Genomic DNA, 21,208 nt, shown 5'->3' with positions numbered 1-21,208 from the left:
GGCCTCTCAGGGGGGGCCCCAGCGAGTGGGGGAGCTGTGCGGTTTTGCCGGCGGCCTCTCATTTCCCTGCACACACGCCAGCTGCACTCCGTTAACCATGTGGCTGGCGGGCGTGCAGCTTCCTTCCCAAGCCTCTGCGGGGATTGGTGTGACGGTAACATGAAGGTGCTGGAGGTGAAATAGTTAAACCAGCTTACCAGCCAGAACCCAGAGGGGGTGGAGTCAGAGTGACATTTAGTGGGCAGTGGAGATAGAGAGTTGTTGTGGGAGTGGGTTGGAATTGGGAGGTTGGTTGGAGTGGGAGTGAGTTAAGAAAGAGTGTGCGTAGGTGAAGTTAATGTAACAGGAAAACTGAGTCAAGACCAGTTAGGAGAATAGAAGCCAAGTAAATAGCTGAGAAGTGGTTAAGTGAGGGAGAGCTAGTAGAGGGAGTTACAGGTCTGGGAAGACACCCATGTTTGACATTGTTTGCAGTCGTTTATGAAACCACATGCTTGTTATTCTGTAATAAATAAACATAAGTTTGATTTTACAATTTAACCCTGACTGGACTCAATAGGTTTACCAGGTAGGGCCTGGTTGGTGGCAGCGAGAGAGGAGAGCGTGGTGGCACAGGGATCAATCGACCGTGAAACGTCCGGGGACCCTGTGTGCGATCGCCACAATTGGTCTCCCACAGCGGCATGGGGGAGAGTTGCAGGGCCCCCCCCCATGGCTGGCTGTGTGCAGCTTCGCCCCCCCACTATCCGTGGTAATTTGGGGGCACTGGGCAGATATTTGCACCCTGGCGCCGCACCTGCCTAAGACAGCCCTGAGGGGGGACTCACATTTAAGAAAATGGGGTGAGGTGGCACAGAGTTGTAGAACTTTTTAAATGGAGGATTGCCCAGAGCTGTTGAACTTTTTACGGGGTGTTTGTGTGCCGAAAATCGCTTACCCAAACGTGCCACAAAATCTGCCTCCTGTGTGTCCCATCACCAGCAGAAGCTGCCAATCACCCCCCAACTGCTGGAGCATCAGCCAATCAACACCACCCGTTGATGCAGCAACCAATGACACGCACAATAGCGGCCAATCTAACGTGCACCCTATGCCCTATCCTCAATTTTTAAGCATGATTTCTAATGAAACAAACATACTCTTATACACGGAAAAGTACGGTAAGCATTATCTTCCTTCCATTGTGGTTCTTCCTCATGCCTTACCTTCTCCTTTCCCCTCAGAGCTAAGAAAAAGAACAAGCCGTTGAACCTCAAGATCCACAACAGCGTCGGGAGCTGCGAGAACATCCCTGCCCAGCGCTCCCCGCTTCTCTCAGAGCGCTCCCTGCGGTCTTTCTTCGTCGGACACCCGCCTTTCCTCCCTTCCACCCCTCCTGTCCACACGGATGGCACCTTCTCCACTAGTAAGTCAGCCCAGACGTGGGGCTACAGCGGGAGAGGAGGAAGGGTTTAGTTTTTGTTTTTGTTTTTGTTTTGGTAATCATGCCAGAGCATTGAGCATGCATTGCAGGGGTAGGCCCAGATAACCCTCTGGGGTCCTTTCCGATCCTACAATTCCATAGAATTTTATAAGGGTTCCTGGGGGCTGGCTAAAGTCTTTCCACACAGGCCTGGCCTCCAGAACTGGCTTTCGGTGCACAAGGCACAGCAAAGGAGCCTGCCCGATGTCAATAGCCAGGGTGGGTGCAGTTTTCATACAAATGGCACCACCTATTCATGAGAGACTCAGGAGTGCAGTGGCAGACTGAGACGGATGAGGAAGGGGAACAGCATGACACAGAGGGTGAACAGAGGCTGGAGAAGGCCACTACCTCCCCTTCCCCCGATCCAGTGGCGGAGGAAGCCTCTTCGCCGCCCAGGGTGGCGGAGCGGAGGCACCCCCCCTGGGGGCGGGGCGTCACGGTGCACGACGGATGCACCGCACATGCCCGGAATTTCCAGGTGTGCGTAGTGCATCCGGGCTAGCGCTGCTGCTTCCATGGTGAGCCGGCGAGCGACTGGCGGGTCATGGGGCTGCCCTGTCCGTGCTGCTTGACCTTTACCGTCTAAGGGTGGATCTATGCACAGGAAAATAACCACTATAAATACGTCAGAAATTAGATCATTATAACAAAAGAAAAAACCTATGGAAAACCACGTAGAAAATTTTTCTGCTGTCTGGCACCATCTGGTGTTGCATGTTCATAACACATTCAAATTGTTGTTTCTGTACAAATGTAGCTGAGTCCCGTCTATATCTCTTATCTTTACCTCAATAAAGATTTCTTCCTCAAGGAAGAACCTCTGCTGTTGTGGAGTAGACAGGGAGACACCAGCAGGCTTGGGAAGAAGACTGCAGTTTGCAAAAGCACAAAATGTATTTTTAAACACACATACCCCGGGGAACAATAACCCCCAAACAGTCTGTTGCCTGACTGTCGGAGGGGAAAGTTGGAAAACTAGGTGTGTGGGAGTAATACAATGGAGTGTTCTGGGAAAGGGCAAAGATGGCTGGCTGGAACAGCAAACAGGAGCACTTGGTGCTGCAACACTCTGTTGTTGGATCCACTTCTTTATTTAAAATATAAATGATCCATCCCCTCCTGTGGTTCCAAACAATTGGTATTCAGAAGCATTACTGCCTCTGATGGTTGAAGTAGAACACAACTATTGTGGTGAGTAGTGGGAAGCCTTCTTCTCCATGAATTGGTCTAACCCTCTCTTAAAGCCATCTAAGTTGGTGACCATCACTGCCTCCTGTGGGAACAAGTTCCATAGTTTCACTATGTGCTTTCTTTTATCTGCCCAGAATCTCTCAACTACATCTGTATAGTAGACCTCCAACAATATAATTCTGCCATCCATTTTTTTAACTTCTTTTTAAATTACTTTTGTTAGGTTTTCTCGGCTGTGAGTTATATCTTATTTTTAGGTGTCCTTGTGTTTTTGAGACTTAAAGATCTTATTGTAACAAGGAGGATATAATGCTCAGAGAAAGGAAACAAAACAATTCCAAGTAGCACTGGGTGAAAGATGACTGAACCGGTAGGTCCCTATTCATAAAACTGCCAGCCGTATTCTGGACTAGTCCAAACTCCCAAACACGCTTCCTAGCCGGCTCTACATGGATAATGCATTTTTCTTTTTTAAAAAATAATACTAATCTACTGTAACTTGGACATTACAAAAGCATGGAGAACGGTGGCAAGATCATGCATAAGAACATGGGCTGATGACCCACTTTGTCCAGCAATGAATCATAGAACCATAGAGTTGGAAGAGACCACAAGGGCCATCCAGTCCAACCCCCTGCCAAGCAGGAAACCCATCAAAGCATTCCTGACAGATGGCTATCAAGCCTCCGCTTAAAGACCTCCAAAGAAGGAGACTCCACCACACTCCTTGGTAGCAAATTCCACTGCCGAACAGCTCTCACTGTCAGGAAGTTCTTCCTAATGTTTAGGTGGAATCTTCTTTCTTGTAGTTTGAATCCATTGCCCCGTGTCCGCTTCTCTGGAGCAGCAGAAAACAACCTTTCACCCTCCTCTATATGACATCCTTTTATATTTGAACATGGCTATCATATCACCCCTTAACCTTCTCTTCTCCAGGCTAAACATACCCAGCTCCCTAAGCCGTTCCTCATAAGGCATCGTTTCCAGGCCTTTGACCATTTTGGTTGCCCTCTTCTGGACACGTTCCAGCTTGTCAGTATCCTTCTTGAACTGTGGTGCCCAGAACTGGACACAGTATTCCAGGTGAGGTCTGACCAGAGCGGGGGTCAGCAACCTGCGGCTCCGGAGCCGCATGCGGCTCTCTGACAGGTCTCCCGCGGCTCCGGCATGCCCCTTTCAATAATAATTAAATGGTTATCGGCAAAAAAAAGGGGGCCAAAAAACCATGAATAATCCGCATCAACGTTGGGCGGTCTTTCTCAGCCCTCTCGGGGTTCCCGAGGACAGACCCAAGATTGATGTCCACCTTGACCACTCCCAGAGAGAGGAAGTGACTTCTTCACACCAATAAGCGTGTGGGGAGGGCTGAGCTTTTACCACCTCGGCGTGCCGATTGGCAGGACAGATCGCCCGCCTTGGCACATAGGCTCGGAGCCGGGGCCTTACCGCCGAGGTAGCCACTGAGGATGAAGGCGGGAGACGGGCACGGGAGAGCGACGCTTCGTCCGGCCAATGAGCCGCCGGGATGCCTGTTCCTGTTGAGGGGAACGTGCCAATGAGGGTGGCGTTAGGGCGGGGAGAAGAAGGAGCTGGGCTTTGCGAGTTATCGAGAGAGAGAGAGAGAGAGAGAGAGAGAAAAAGAGTCGGGATAATAAAGGCGGCGGGAGGTGGCGGCGGCGATTGGAGCGGCCCCTGTCGGGCGGAATCCTTTTCAAAGCGGCCGCGCGGAGGGCGGAACAGGCGCAGGCATCGCCGTGACGGGAGGGCGGTGATGGTCGCCGACAGGATGAAGTAGAGCTGCTTTGGGGTGGGGGCGGCGAAAACGTCCGGGCTGCTTCTGAAACCTCCGCCAACCGGTGCTTCGCCAGTGCTCGCCGTGGGCGGTGTACATGCTCAACGACGGCCCCAAGGGCGGCTCGGGGGCCCGGAGCCCCGAGGCCGGCGCGCTGCAGTGCCTGGCGCGATTTCCCCCCCCCAAACCTGTTTTTTGCTTTTGGGCTTTTTGCCTTGCTCTCCCACCGCCCTCTCTTTTTCTTCCTCCCCTCCTTTTTTAATCCAAGGGGAGAAATCCCATTTTTAAAACAAACAAACAAACGAAAAAAAACAAACACCCCCACAGCTGCTGCAGCCACTCTATTTGAATTTTTATTATTACCCTTTTCTCCCTCTATCCTCCCTTTTTCTTTTCTCTTCCCCTTTTGTTTTTGTTTTCAAAAAAAGGAAAAAGAAGAAAAAGATTTCCCCCCTTTATTTTTATTTTTTAAACTACTACATATTTTTAATAGATATCCTCCCCACCCCACCCACCCACCCCACCCCCAATTTATTTTTCCACCCCACTTTTCCATTCCCACCCACCCTTTTTCTTTCTTTATTAGTTCGCTTGCCAACCTATCTTAGAGGGGGAAGCCCTCTCTCCCACCCACCACACACACCCCAAACAACTTTGAGCTGAACCCCCCAAAACGGGGGTAGATCACTGCTGAAAGTAGATCACAGTTTCTTGGGAGTTGGCCACCCCTGGTATAAGACATGTAACTAGAATAAAAATTTTAAAAAACCAAGCAAATAATTGTAATAACTACTGTAATAAAGCACTGCTATAATTATATATAATTTCCCTAAAATTTTGGTTTCATTCGCCTTTCCGTGCTGAAATGTCACAACCTGAACGACCATGGCTTGGCCCCCCCCCCCCAGTTTTGATCCTGGGTATGCCCCTGAGTCAATGCAAAAAAGTAAGAACTTATTCTTGTTCTTTTTACTAATTATACTTTGCATTGGCTTCTATACGTTATTTATTATTATTGCATTAAGGTAAGAAACAATATATGCAGCGTTATATTTTTTTAAATGTCACAATGGTTTTGCGGCTCCCAGTTGTTGTTTTTTCCTTTGGAAACGGGTCCAAGTGGCTCTTTGTGTCTTAAAGGTTGCAGACCCCTGGACCAGAGCATCTTCATGTCACTGTGGCCAACAGCAAACAAGAGCACTTTGGTGCTGCAACATTCTGTTGTTGGATCCACTTCTTTATTTAAAATATAAATGATCCTGCCGCATCAGGCCAGTGGCCCATCTAGTCCAGCATCCTGTTCTCACAGTGGCCGACCAGATGTCTGTTGGAAACCTTCAAGCAGGATTGAACACAAGAGCCCTCTCCCCTCCCATGGTTTCCAGCAGCTGGTTTTCAGAAGCACTGCCTCCTCTGACCATAGCCAGAGGCAGAGCATAGCCATTGTGGCTAGTAGCCATTTCTTTCACTGGCAATTTGTCAGCGAGAGAAGGGAGGGGAGGAACCCCATCAATGCAGCAAATGTCGTAAAAACAGGAGAAGACGTCCGGATGGAAGGGGTCAGGCCATCAGCGTTGCTGCCTGCTATCGGTGTTGCTGAGGGTTCCCTTCTGGCAGTTTTTGCTGAAGTCATCGGTGACATGGCATGCCCCAGATCGCCAAGCCAAGCTCCTGCTTTGCTCCCGGGGGGGACGGGATGACGGCGGCGTGATTTCCTTCGCAAGTTAAATAGCAGCCCAAAGGCATTTCCGTGGGCTGTGTGTGTGCCTTCAATCAGTTGCCTGGTTGAGATCTTGCCAGAAGCAGCCAGGCCTTTCTTAGCATCTTCTTATCTCACATCCTCAGAGCTGCAGGGAAAAGGCAGATATTTCGGGAGCTGTTGCCATATTTTGCTTGGATGAGGAAAGTGGTTGAGTGTTGTGTCTCAGTGGTGGGGGATCTGCCTTGCATGCAGATGCCACCAGGTTCAATCTTTGGCATCTCCAAGCAGGACTGGGGATGCCCCACGCTGTCCATCTGAAACCCTGGAGGGCACAGACTACTGACGGACCAATGGCCTGACTCTGTATAAAGCAGCTTCCTTCGCCCATGTTTAAATCAGTGCTTTCCCCAAGTACCATGAGGACTAGAATCTTGCTATTATTTTTAAGGGAACCTCCACAGCTTAATGGTAGAGCATTGGCTTTGTCTGCAGAAGGTCCCAGGTTCAATCCCCAGCATCTCCAACTAGGACTGAGCATGTCCCCTGCTTGAAAACCTGGAAAGCCGCCACCAGTCAGTAGAGACAGCGCTGGGGTAGGATTGACAGATGGGTCTGATTCTGTATCAGGCAGCTTTCTATGTTCCTACATTGGATTGAGCTGCAGTTTCCCCAGCTCTTTCCCTGCAGTGCCCAAGATTATTGAATTCACTGTTTAAGGTTAGCAGAAAACAGGTTCCTGTGCCAGCAGAGTCACTGGCTACATGAAACATGGCCTTCTCAGTGGTGGCCCCAAGCTTTCCAAGTAAGTCTAATCCTGCCTAGGAATGGATGAATGTGTCAATTTTAATTTCTCTTGATTTCTCATTTTTCCAATCTTAAGTTTAGTTCCACACATCAGTTTCTATTTTTTTTTTTAAAGTGAAAGTTTTTGTGGGCGTTTCACCTAATAGACATCATTTTGTATGCATTTTTGCCCGATACCTGCATTTCCTAGCCTCTTTACCCTATAATAGAATGTACCTTTGTACATTATTATTACGGTATTATTTTTTTGCTGGTAGAAGAAACCCCCCTTTTATTATTATTTTTTGATGGATTGCTACATCTCACAGTTTGGAGAAATGCAAATATTGAAGAAGAGCTGTATTTTGGTCCCTGTGTATTGTTTTCGGGAAGTATGAATTAGTCAACAAACTCCCCCCCCCCACTCTTAGCTCTGCCCCCTCTTTGACAGTGGGCAAAGGTGGTGCTCATTTTCTGACAGCCTTGGCAGTTTCCCGCCTGATGCTGCATCTAATTAGCTGTTTCCTGCTGCGTCGTGCTATTTGTTCAGTTATGTATAGTTATATATAAAAAAAATCACTGGTTTTGATTGTTACATACTTTTGCATTATGCAATGAGGCACTGCAAAGTGTCTAGCTTTCCAGCAGTCACCACACCTTGGAAATGATATCTAAGTTGCTGCTGGTCAGCTTGCGGTGACACGGAGACAGGCTTTTCTCCTGGTGGGACAGGTATTGTGGAACACAGTCCTTGCTGAAATACGAGAGGTCCTGTCTGTACTGTCAACCCTGACTCTTGAAGATGCACCTGTCCATTGCAGGGATTCTTTTGACCCGAGTCGTATGTTCCCATCAATGTATTTTTATGGGAGTGGCTTATACCTTCTGGGGTGGAGAACCTGCTCCAGGTATGACAGCAGCTTCCTTTGCCGCTCACCTAGGCTTCCTTCAAGGCACCCCAGCTGACTTCTCTCCAGCTCCCAAGTCAGGGGTGGACTTTGGTAATCTTCGGTCATATGACTCTCCAAAATTTGGTGCCCCCAAATGGATCTTCTCAATCTTGGATCTTCTCAATTTTGTGCCCTATCATCATCATCATCCTTTTCATTTTACACTTCTGGAATTGCTGGAATCCCTTGGATTTCCCCCCCCTCCCCTGATTCCCAAATTTTCCCTTATTTCTTTGCATCTAATTACATTTTTCTAATTTATTTTCTCACATCCCCCACCCTTTTAAACTAATATTACATTATACGTGTCACAATACTCCTGCTGACATTTTTAAGTATACACAGTGGTCTTTAAGATATTCTATAAACCTTTTCCACTCTTGAATGAATTTCTTGTCATCTTGGTGTCTGATCCTCACGGTCATCTTTGCCATTTCGGCATAATCCATCATCTTGGTTATCCATTCTTCTTTGGTCGGGACTTTGTCTTCCTTCCACTTCTGAGCAAGTAACATTCTTGAGGCTGCATAAATAGTCCTTTTAATTCTTTTGGTATTTCATTTCCTATCAATCCTAGTAAAAAGGATGAAGGGGGCACAAAATTTTATGAATTTTCACCCCCCTTCATCCAGCGCCCTGTGGGGCGGGGGAACTGCCTGTACCACTGGTGCTGCCAAAATGGAGCTCCCGCTGGAGCACTCAAGAGATGGTCACCCATCCTTGGATATCATTGGAAGTTTAGCAGAAATGCTTCTGACCATCAGGGCAATTCTGTCTGGATGGGTGTGTCATACCTCTGGATTGGGGCATGTGTGTCCTAGGATCAGCCTACGCAGCTTTTCAGCTTCCTCCCCTTGCAGAACTCAGCAGGGAGGAGGGAGATGTGGACAAGCCAGCACTATCTGGCTCTGCCTGTCATTGGCTCTGGCTCCACATCCTGTTGGGTTCAAGAGAACACCAGAAGAGCCTTCTGGATCGGACCCATCTAGTCCAGCACCCTGTTCTCACGGTGGCCAACAACATTTCCCAAGGGGAAACCTGCAAGTGAGACCTGATCACAAGAGCCCCCTCCTCATAGATGCGTCAGGAGTGAGCCAGCAATAAATCACACGGAGTAAGTGAAGTTAACTCTTTATTAGAAGAAACAAGATCTGGTAAGGAGTGCCAGGCCTAATGCACAGCAACTCTTCGGTAGGTCCCTATCAGGTAGATGCAGGGACTGAAGGTCCCTGCTTTCCCACAGCTGCCTAAGTCTCCTCCTCTCCTGGGTCTTTCCCAGGCAGCATGAGACTATGCCGGTGTGCCCACCTTTGCTTCTCCTGCTTCATACCTCTCCTGTCTGGGAGACCGGGGTTGCCAGTGTGTGTGGGGGAGCTTGTTGCAGCAGGAGGGGGAGACACTGTGGCTTCTTCACCAGTCTGACTTATTTCTGCCTCTTGGCCTCCCTCTTCTCCTGCTTCCGCTTCTGCTTCTGGGCTGCTCTCTGCCCCAGACTGTCCCTGCTCACTAAACCCTGTTGCCTCTTCAGCTTCTGACACCACCTCCTCCCAGTCTTCTTCCTCTGACCACTCACCAGTGGGGGCAGGTTCTGACTGCTGCCCAGCCGATTTAATTATTCTCATCTTTCCTAGGTCTCTCCCCTCTGCCACCCGCTCTCCAAAAAATCCTCAGCGAACATCTCCCCCCCCCCAACCTGCCCGATTTCCTCCATTAGTACTCTCTACAGAATTGTGACTTTCCTATTATTAATTTGTCAGTTTGCTTTAAAGGGCTTGACTCGGAGATAATGTAGAAGTGTGTATTTTGCCAGGCGACTTCACCCCTTTTGACCCCCTTTGCTTGCCACCCGCAAGGAGATGCAACAAGGTGTTTAGGACGAGCTGTTTGGCTGCATTCGGGAACGGCAGATCAGCAGGTTAAGAGCAGGGTGTGTTTGAAACATCGGAGTGCTTAATGGCTAAAAGCACTTTCTTCTCGTGGAAGCCTCACTTTTCTTCTTAGATTCCCCAGCGGGATGGGGCGATGTTGGGTTCCTCCCTGCTTTCATTCCCTCGTCTGAGTGGCTTCCCATTTTACTGGAAGTGTGAGGTTCAGCTTTTCTGACAAGATAGATGGATATTTGCATCAGTCATTAGCTGTTGCAATTTCATAGAATCTTAGAGCTGGAAGGGACCCCAAGGCTCATCTAGTCCAACCCCCTGCAATGTAGGAATCTCAGCTAAAGCATCCATGACAGATGGCCATCCAACCTCTGCTTAAAAACCTCCAAGGAAGGAGAGCCCACCACCTCTTGTGGGAGTCTGTTCCTCTGCTGAACAGCTCTTACTGTCAGAAAGCTTTTGCAAATGTTGAGTCGGAGTCTCCTATCTTGCAACTTGAAGCCATTGGTTCGAGTTCTACCCCCCAGAGCAGGGGAAAACAAGCATGCTTCCTCCTCCATGTGACAGCCCTTAAGATATTTGAAGATGGCTATCATATCTCCTCTCAGTCTCCTCTGTTCCAGGCTAAACATACCTAGTTCCTTCAAGCGCTTCTCATAAGACTTAGTTTCCAGATGTCAGGAAACCCCCCTCCCCATGGCCGGTAGCATCCCAGGATCGTTTGCAGTACAGGGAACCACCCCCTTTGTTCACCAGTTCGTCATCCCCCTCCTCAGGAGGAAGCGACCATTCCTCCAGTGGGGAGGGGGAGTTGGAGGCAGGAAGTCGGCGCAGGGGCTGTGAAGGGATCGCAGAGCCTGAGCACCAAGGGGGAAGCGGGGAACAGGGACAGTTTCCCGCGCCCCGAGTTCGCAGACAGGAAAGATGTGGAAGGGGGAGGCGGGGGTTCAGGATCCCGCGCCTCTTTTGCTGGACCAAGAACCGGAAGGGTTCATTCCCGGACTCTGCGGAGGGATGAGATGGACGTTTGAACTTTTGCTCCACTGTAAATATCTGCACAATAAAGAACTTAGTTTTTAGAAGTTCTGCGTTCGGCTGATTTCTCATGAGCAACCACTTAACGTCCTTACACCAGACCTTTGATCATCTTGGTTGCCCTCTTCTGCACATGTTCCAGCTTCTCTTAAATTGTCTTAAATCCTTAAATTGTGGTGCCCAGAATTGGGCACAGTATTCTGAGTGTGGTCTGACTAAGGCAGAATAGAGTGGTACTATTACTTCCCTTGATCTGGACACTATACTTCTGCTGATGCAGCCTAGAATAGAATTAGATTTTGCTGCTGCATCACACTGTTGACTCATGTTAAACTTGTGGTCCACCAAGACCCCTAGATCCTTTTCACATGTATTGCAAGTAAGCCAGGTGTCCCCCATCCTATATTTGTGCATTTGGTTCTTCCTGCCTAAGTGCAGAACCTTTGTTTACAAACAAACATAAACACAACTAAGCAGTTTGCATTGCCATTAAAAATTATGCAATATAAAACTTTTGAGAGTGTAATCTAAACCCTTAGTTTAATGGTGGCAGCAAGAGATTGAGTTGCCCTATGGATAGCTCAGTTGGTTAGAGCGTGGTGCTGATAACGCCAAGGTTGCGGGTTTGATCCCCATTTGGGATACCTGCGTATTTCTGCAATGCAGGATTATGCAGAAATACCTATTAAAATACAGGTCGTAAAAACAGCACAGCACTGTTTAAAAGCCATTTCCTTAAAAGCAGTCAGTTCCCCAAAGCCTGGTGGAACAACAAAGTCTTCACCATGGTGGATAGCTCAGTCAGTAGAGCATAAGACTTTTAATCTCAGGGTCATGGGTTTGAGCCCCATGTTGGGCAAAAGATTCCTGCAATGCACGGGGATGGGCTAGATGACCCTGGGGTCTCTTCCTACTTTATTATCCTATCATTCTATGTGCATATTCATCAGGGAAGCTGACAACATCTGAGGAAGGGACATAGCTCAGTGGCAGAGCATCTGCTTTGCATTCAGAAGACCTCGGGTTCAATCTGCAGCATCTTCAAGGAAGGCTGGGGAAGACTTCCTGCTGGAAACCCTGGAGAGCTGCTGCAAGCCAGTGTTGGCAATATGAGCAGGATGGAGCAGTGGTCTGACTTAGTATACTGCGGCTTTCTGTGTTTCTTTGTATTTAGGGAGGGGCTGCAGCTCAGGAATACTGAGCATGCCGAAAGCTCCAGGTTCAATTCCCCATGGCACCTTCCAGGTAGGACTACAGGGAACCTTCCCTGGAACCCCTGAAGAGCTGCTGCCCATCAGTGTAGGCAATACTGAGCTAGGTGGACATTTGTGTAAGGCATCGGTCAGCTTCTCCTGGACAGAGTCTTGGCACAGTTGAGACCAACGGAGGAAAGCTCAGTGCTCCACGGCGCACTGTCGGCGCAGTGGATGCGTCGCAGCCGGGCTGTTTATTTGAGCGGCTCGGGTCACCTGCTTGGCCCCTCTCGCTTTCCAGGCGGGCGAGTGCCGTCCAGGTCTTGGGCCTTGTTGTCACACCTGCCTGTCAATGGGAGACAGCCGTGGCCTGCGGGGGCCCTTCTGCCATGTCTTCTGTCAGAGCGGGAGCAGGAGAGGCGTGACCTTCCCTTTGTCACCCTCTCCGTTCTGCCAGGCTGCTAATTTTCCCCTGCCGTGGCTTCTGTCAAGGCGAGACGGCTGATGCCAAGAGAGGACTATCACTCGCAGCCCTCCCTCAACTTCGCCTTAGCCTGGCGAGTCTTTCGGCCTCGCTGCCGGGATTCTTAAACTTCTGACGCTATCGAAGCACAGGGTTTGCAGTTTCCAAAATGGGAGGTGATGAATTGACCTCCCGCCACCTCAAGAAGCCACAGGGACTTCTGTGACTTCTGGGAGACCTCCTTCTGAATTCCAGGTTCATTTCAAAAGCCTGCTTTCAATTGAATGGAAGATGCTGTCTGGACATGCTCAAGAGCAAGTCCACCCCTTTCTGGATGCAAATTTGAGGAGCGATTCAGCTAAATCATTGCATGAGCAGAATGACTCCTGCTTGTGTAGCAGGACTCATCCTCCCCTCTTCCCCGCTCTATGGGCTTTGTGCTGTCCCCAAATCTTCTGGTTGTTTTCATTTTGGGGGGGAACCCCTAATTTTGGGGATTGGAATCCAAGGCAGATCATCATCAACAGCAACCTCAAGTCTTCTCATGCTCGCTTGGCATTGCCAAGCCCCCAATGTTCATTTGTGGCCCAGAGCCAAGCTAGCTTTGGTGACATCTGATATTGCAATCCCACCTGCAACTTCATTGCTTAGAGCTTGGTTTTCCAACCTTGGGTCTCCAGCTGTTTTTGGACTACAATTCCCATCGTCCCTGACCACTGGTCCTGCTAGCTAGGGATGATGGGAGTTGTAGTACAAAAACAGCTGGAGAACCAAGGTTTGAAAACCCTGGCTTAGAGGTTCAAGGAGTGTGTAAAATGTTCAGGTTTTTTTTAACAACAACAACTGGCTTCCATGTTCTTTTAGAGGAAATTGCTGCCAGTCCATCTTTTGAGGATTAAAAACAAAATGAGCTTAAAAACAGCTCCCCCCCCAAAACCTATCAAGGCTCTTCCAGTTCAACATTTCTGTCCTCTCCCTCCCTTGATGCTCCACTGAACACAGTGTGCATGAGTCTCTCTGTGTGTGGAGGTATTGTTAATATCTCAGATCCTTCATTCATCATCCCCGTAATGAAAATAATTACCTGCGAATCACGGAGGGTCTCACTGCTTTGTTCAGAGGTTATGATTCCTGATACACTTTAATAATAATTTTTTGACAATGAGCATGTTATAGAAAGTAATTAAATCCCCTCAGCCACTTCCCCACCCCACCCCCCATCTCTTTTAAAACAGCTTGATTTAATTGAGGCCAGCTGAAAGTTAGCAGAAATAAATTGCGGATGATAAAGCAAAGGTTTTAATTTAACTTCAGGTAAGTAACTTTAATTGTCCGCTTGTTTGCTTCACAAAGGATGGCGGGGGCAGAGGAAGGGGGGCCACATTTGTATAATGTGATTTAGTGATGAGCAAACAGCATTTCAGAATATAAAAGGTCCTTTTGTACTTCAACGGACCAGATCCTCGCATGGTGTAAAACTAGCTTTCTTTTGGGACTGTCAGCAGGTAATCTTTATTCAACGCCTGGCTTGGCTCCCAAGGTATTAATTCCCCAACAGACAAAGGAGCAAAACTTGTTGACACCATCTTCAAATGGGGGGGGGGGAGCAGATACTGGATGAACAGAACCACAAAGCAGCAGATATGTATCTTGTCCAGGACATCATAGGCCTGAGAACCAGGCTGTCTTGAGGACTTGGTTATTTGCTGTGTGGATCAGAACATAGTTGTTCTTTTTCACTTCTCTGAATTGTTCTATGTAGAAAAAATAAAATAAAAATAAAAGGTAACATATTCATTCATTGCTCCGTCCACTTTTGCCTTTGACCCCCCCAACCTATCATTGGGTAATACCTGAAGGAAACTGATTGCTGTTGGATATGTGTTTGGCTACTAATATTATAATCAGTGCTTTTTTCCTTGGGGGTACACAGGGGTACACATACCCCTAAACATTTTGTGAATCTAAGTTTGGCCTCGTTGAGGGGCAGTATTTCAATATGAGTAGGAAAATGAGAGTTATGGTGGTACCTTGGGTTACAGACGCTTCAGGTTACAGACGTTTCAGGTTATAGACTCCACTAACCCAGAAATATTACCTGGGTTAAGAACTTTGCTTCGGGATGGGAACAGAATTGCACGATGGCGGCGCGCGGCGGCAGCGGGAGGCCCCATTAGCTAAAGTGGTACCTCAGGTTTAGAACAGTTTCAGGTTAAGAACGGACCTCCAGAATGAATTAAGTTCTTAACCCGAGGTACCACTGTACCCCTAAACATTTTTTTAAAGAGAAAAAGCATTATTAAATTTATAATTAATTATAATATGCTGCCTGTTCCCTAGACCAGGGCTCAAGGTGCCTTACACAAATCGAAACAACACAGATAAATTACAAAGATCTTAAAACACATTAAAGAGGTTTATTAAAAAGTAGTTAAGCTCTAGAACAAAAAAACTCCTTGGTGGTTATCACCAGCTGAGGCTTCACTGCTCAAACCGCTTGAGAAAAATGGCCTACATACAGAGACTTACTGAAAGACCAAGATGGAAAAAATACATTAAAAATGATATGTTCAGAGTTGGCTACATTATAGACAATTAAATGAAATTTATAAGGAAGACAATAAAAAAGGTTTAGTTATACTGTTTCTAGATTTCAAAAAGAAGTTGTAGGGGAGAAGGTAAAGTTGTTGAAGAACGCTTATAGTATCTTTTTAGAATGGGAGACGAAAGATGAGGAGGTTAAGTCAGTAATGATTAAATGGGCCCAAGATGTGGGGCACAATATACAATTTGAGGACTGGGAAAAACTATGGAAAGTAGTTCTCTCTCTGACCACTTATCGTCATCCCACCACCACCCCCCTGGATCTGAGCCTTCTTCCCCTGGGGGTTCTCTTGGGGGCTCCCCAGCTGATGCCTCCCACCATTCCCCTGCATCCAGCCAGTCCACGACATCTGGACTCCACAGCTTGTCCTCTGCCACACTCGCACCACGAGTTTAAAATAGCACCATACCATTTAAGACAATCCTGGCTCCACCCAATGAATCCTGGGGAGTGTAATTTGGAAAGGGTGCTGAGAGTTACTAAGATATTACCCCCACGCCTAACTACCAGTGCCCAGAGTTGCCAGTGAAGAGGGTTTGATTTTTAAACTGCCCTGGGGATTGTAGCTCTTTGAGGGGAACTGGGGGTCTATTAACATCTCTCGACACCCTTAATAAATTTCAGCTCCCCTAATTCTTTGGGGAAAGCCATACCTCTCTAAGATGGTATCACAGACTCATAGAACAGCAGAGTTGCAAAAGACTCCAAGGATCATCTAGTCTAACTGCCTGCGATGCAGGAATCACAACAAATTATTAGTTTTCAGCTAAACAGGCAGAGGGCCTTCTCAGTGGTGACGCCCATCCTGTGGAATGCCCTCCAATCAAACAAATAAACAGCTACACAACTTTCCAAAGACCAATGAAGGCAGCCCTGTATTGGGAACTTTTTAATGTTAGACATTTCCTGTGATTTTATTATGTTGGAAGCTGCCCAGAGTGTCTTGGGCAATCCAGTCATGATGGTAGGGCAGAAGTAATAAATTATTATTACAGTGGACCTTGGTTTTCGGACGTCTCTGTTGCCAAATGTTTTGGTTTTCAAAGACTGAAAACCCAGAAGTAAATGCTTCCATTATCAAACGCGCCTTGGAATTCAAACGGCTTCCACTGTGTTGTTTTTCACAATTTTCTCTATTGAATTGGCAGACCGCCCTTTGCGCCTCGGTTTTCAAACGTTTCAAAAGCCAAACGGTCTTCCAGAACGGATTATGTTCGAAAACCGAGGTAAAAAGGTAAAGGTAAAGGTACCCCTGACATTAAGGTCCAGTTCTGGACGACTCTGGGGTTGCGGCGCTCATGTTGCTCTATAGGCTGAGGGAGCTGGTGTTTGTTTGCAGACAGCTTTCGGGTCATGTGGCCAGTGGGACTAAGCCGCTTCTGGCGAACCAGAGCAGCGCACGGAAACGGCGTTTACCTTCCTGCCAGAGCGGTACCTGTTTATCTACTTGCACTTGATGTGCTTTCGAACTTTAGGTGGGCAGGAGCTGGGACCGAGCAACGGGAGCTCACCCCGTCATGGGGATTCGAACCGCCAACCTTCCGATCAGCAAGCCCTAGGCTCTGTGGTTTAGACCACAGCGCCACCCACGTCCCTTGAAAACCGAGGTACCACTGTATTATTATTATTAGCATCCATGACGGATAGCCAGCCGACTTCTGCTTAAAAGTATCTAATAATATAATAATAATAATATAATAATAATAATGTACCAGCCCAGCACCATTAAAGTATCATTGTGCTTTAAATGTATGGTCTGAATGTGGCAGTTCTTGGGTCTTTGCATAGTGGTCTCCCCTCCCCGCATTGTGTTGAGATGCACATTGATGTGGTGGAGTTGTTCCTGAGCAGCAGAGGGAGCGCTGCTCTCCGCACAGGAAGCCACATGCAAATGTAACCTTCTGAAATGGCACATAATTAAGAACGCCTCAACCTGCAATATTAAAATGGGATATGAAAGCAAACAGAGGCGTTCATATCCTATGTTAAAAAAACACCCCGGGAGCGTGTTTGCTGAAGGATTGGCAGGTATGCATAGGAAACCCAGGGGTCGCTGCTGGAGTCTGTCTGGCTGTTTCAGGTGGTCAGATGTCCGTGGGCCCAGGCTTGCATCCCTAATGGATGGCATTTGGGTCTCCGAGAATCATATTTGATTTTCACTTTGGTACCCAAGAGCCTCTGCTGTTAAAATAAAGCCAATGCTTGTACTGTAACTGTGCCGAAATGCTCTTTCTATAAATCGTTCTCTCTAGGGTAAACAATGCATTTATTATCATTATTATTACATGTGGAAGCCTATAGCATACCCTCCAACATTCCTCTGATGAAATTGGGATGCCCTATTCAATAATAATAATAATAATAATACCCCACCCATCTGCATCTGACTGGGTTGTACCAGCCACTCTGGGCGGCTTCCAACATATAAAAACATAATTAAACATTTTAAAAAGTTCCCTATACAGGGCTGCCTTCAGATGTCTTCTAAAAAGGTTATATAGTTACTTATCTCCTTGGCTTGGGGTGTTGCATAACCCGATACCCTCCAACATTTCTCTGATGAAAACAGGGACATCCTAATGAAAAGTGGGATATTCAAATCAGAAACTGGGAACAGCTTCTGTAAATCCGGGGGGGGGGGGGGGGGGGGTGGGGGGGGGGGGGGGGGACTGTCCCTGGAAAAATAGGGACACTTGGAGGGTCTGCTACAGAATTTCTATTATTTCAACTGGGTCAGAAGTAGAGGGACAGGAAGTAACCTTGCAAACAATGCTCAGTGGCCATGGAATCATGACTGACTGTTGGGGGGGGAATGAGAGAGAGGGGATGAAGAGAGATGGAATGGAGTACCCAGAAAAGGGCATGGCTGGCTATACTCCACACAGTACAACAACACAGTATCACAACATAGTATCCCGCTTGTCATGCCAAGATGCTGAGATTTGTTTAGAAGGCTTTTTTGTTGTTTTTGTTTTTGAGAATTCATAATGGCATCCCTGATATATAAGCCAGACAATTGTGGCAGAAATAATTTTGAATCTGACTGCCTGGGATCAACTCTTTCCCCTCTAATTTCTGTCTTTCAGATACACTCTCAGTACCTCGCTGGTCCCCGCAAATTCCTCGACGGGATCTTGGAAACTCAATCAAACACAGGTATGAGGTGATTAAAAAAAACTCAGATATGTCTTTTCTTCTTTTTCTTTTTTTTAAATGTTATGATTGAGAAACAGTTTACCTCAGGAGGGATATAGTTTCAGGTAAGGGAGAATTATTGCCTACTCTGTTGAGGGTCCAGTGCCAATGGTTACCAGTGAGTAAGGAATGAGGAACTCTCAGCAACCATCACAGTTTCCCAGGATTCTTTGGGGGAGTCATGGCTGTTTAAAGTGGTATCATAGTGATTTAAATGTACATATGTACGAATGTGACCCAAGGCAGCTTCTTATATTCCTTCCTGTTTCTATCACCATAGAATTCGGGGGGGGGGGGAATGTGTGGTTGCATTTCTGTGCTGCCATTTTAATTTCCCACAAAGCCCCTGGCATGGCATCATTCCGGGGCAAATGGAAGGGCGCTGTGCCGAGGACCCCCTCAAGCCAATACCTGCTTCCCTGTGGTGCCTGGCCACTATTTGTACAGGGAGCCCGACAGTAGGTGGTGCAAATTTTAGTTTTGGAGCTTTAGAGACTCTATGGTAGCATCTGACCTCCAGTCAGTAGGTGGCACTGACAGGCCCTTGTTGTAACGTGGGGATCGTGATTCAGCAAGTGATTTCAACTCTAACATAGCAGGCAGGAGACAGCTTCTTCGTGTAACACTCTTTATTCAGACAAACAAGACTGGGGAACTGAGGAGAGGGAGATACATTTATAGGGATAGAAAAACTGGCTAGAAAGGATACATTTTGGAGGGAACAATCTGAAGCAATCACAAAGCTGCCTTTTGGTGGGAACCAATAAGACTGAGGATCCAAATGCAGCAACTTGAATGAACCAATGGTAGCTGTTCCTTCTGGAACAGGAAGGCAGTTACTTTCCCCCAATGTGAATACAGACAATAGCAATACAGATATGATAACCCTTGAATCAAAAACAACACTTGTAACCCCATTAAACTCAGCTGGGAAGATGGAGGAGAAGATGTCATCTGTGTCTTCAGTCTGGATGGGAACGCAGTCCCAAGACCTGGTGGGGAGGGAGTAAGCTGTACTGTCCCCCCTCCATAGGAATCTGGCTTCTTCCGGCTGAGAGCAAAATGGCAGGACTAGCTAGCAGTGGTCTCTTGAGAGCCAAGAGCTACTGGCTCCTGCTCTGAGGGGAGTTGGACCCCCCAAAGTGTAATGCCATTTCTCTCCCGCCGCAGAAATATTGTATTCCTCTTAAATCCATTATAATTATGAAGCATCCTTGATTGCTGAAAATGGACTCTGCTGGATACCTCATTTGAAAAACACAGATTCCTCTGAGACTGTCTCTCGCCCATTTACTGCTCACTAGTGAGGCATCAGCTGACCAGGCCAGACTGTTTACATACCAACTGTAAACTCTCAAATGAAGGGAGTTTTTGCTGGTCTATGACCGTAATAAAGTTTTATTATTATTATTATTATTATTATTATCTCAAATGAAGGAACAGCTAAGCAATGGCTGCAGCACCATTGGGCAAACCCCACTCCCTAAGAAACCAGAAAATGCATTGTGGTTATTTCTCTCAGTTACTGGCTTTGGCAACTTGACAACCTTCTTCAGCCGAATCACTTTAAACCCAGCTAAGGGCGGGTAACTCCCAACCCTCCTGTCAAGGGCTGCATTCTCTTGGGCTGGGTCATCTGTTGGGGGGCAGCATGCCAGCTTTGGCTGGGGCAGAGACCAGCAGTGGGCAGGAGGGCCAGAGTCAAAAGCAGATGAGGACATCCCTCTTCTCCCACTTCTTTCTGATATCTCTTCCTTCCTTCTTCGCTCCCTCTCTTTCCAACACTCCTTTTTCTTTCTGACACACCTCTCTCTCTCTCTGACACCCCTTTATTCTCCCCCTTTTTTGACACCTACTGCTATTTTTCTAGAAAAAGAGGTGCTGGAACTCTCGACGAATGCCTGAGAGGAGCTGGAACGGAGTTCCGGAGAATTCCGTCAGAAAAAGGCTCGCTGACACCCATATACTGTACAGTATTTCTCCTCCCTTTTTGTCTCTGCCCAGCAGAGAGTCAGATCACTCTTACCAGAGGTCTGAACTGATCCCAGTAGGGTGCTTTGGAAATTACACCAGGGCTGCCTTGAGCCCCAAGACCAAAGTTTGCCCAACCCTTACCTTCACTTTTGCCCATTTCATCCTATCTGAGGGACAGAGCCACTCTACAGCGCGAGTAGTCTGGAGAAAAACCTTTCTCTGGAGTCTGCTTGGACTGTTTAATTTGCTGCATTATAATCTTGGACGCAGAGTGCTGATAAGCAAAAGGCCGGTGCTGGTGTGTGCCTGTGTGTCAATGCCCAGTCTCAATAAAGCCCCTTCTAAGCACTATTTCAATTTCTGATATCACTTAGATAAGGCTCCAGCTTCTGTCGATAAAACCACTATGCTTTATCTATGGCCTCCTGACCTTGAGTAAATGCTATGCCAGTAGCCACCACCCCCCCCACTCTCTTGGAAGAAATGTGAATAAGATGGGCCAGTAACAGGTAGGAAGGAAAATAACACAGTGGGATGCGGCTCGGCTGGTTGTTGAACCACCTGGATAGCTTCACTGGACATATCCTGGAGCAGCGAAGGCATTTTTAAGGTGTTTCCCCGCTCATAGGGCATGCTGAGGTCCTGATTTGTTTCCAATAAAATCTTGAGTCCATGCTCTCTTTTTTTAAGATCACGGGTTGTGCTTTACCTCCCTGGGTTGCTAACGAGCAAATACGGACCCCGATTAGCTGACTGAAATTAACAATTGTGACGTGTTTTCTCACTCTCAAAACTCCCACTCAAGGATAGAGTGGCACATGCTGCAGGCAGAATTGATTCTCATCGGCTTCCTAAACCAGAATCAATAAGCAATTCTGGTGCTGCTGGTCTTGGTGACTAGGGAGAGCAGAGCACAATCAGGTTTATTAAAAATAACACATTTCACTGTTTTGAGAAGGAGCTTTTGCTTAAGACTTAAC

The 21,208-nt window shown here is 47.4% G+C and overlaps 1 protein-coding gene across 1 annotated transcript in view; it reads left to right on the top strand.

Moving 5' to 3' along the window:
• The window catches only part of KSR2 (kinase suppressor of ras 2), a 186,314-nt gene that overhangs the window by 85,341 nt on the left and 79,765 nt on the right, over nt 1-21,208 (top strand). The window contains exons 5-6 of the mRNA XM_033136030.1: nt 1,224-1,405; nt 18,146-18,215. Coding sequence (XP_032991921.1) covers nt 1,224-1,405; nt 18,146-18,215 — 252 coding nt within the window. The remainder of the gene's footprint in view (nt 1-1,223; nt 1,406-18,145; nt 18,216-21,208) is intronic.

The sequence above is a fragment of the Lacerta agilis genome, chromosome 17, assembly GCF_009819535.1.
Source record: "Lacerta agilis isolate rLacAgi1 chromosome 17, rLacAgi1.pri, whole genome shotgun sequence".
Taxonomy (NCBI): domain Eukaryota; kingdom Metazoa; phylum Chordata; class Lepidosauria; order Squamata; family Lacertidae; genus Lacerta; species Lacerta agilis.
This window is presented reverse-complemented; position numbering and strand designations above follow the sequence as displayed.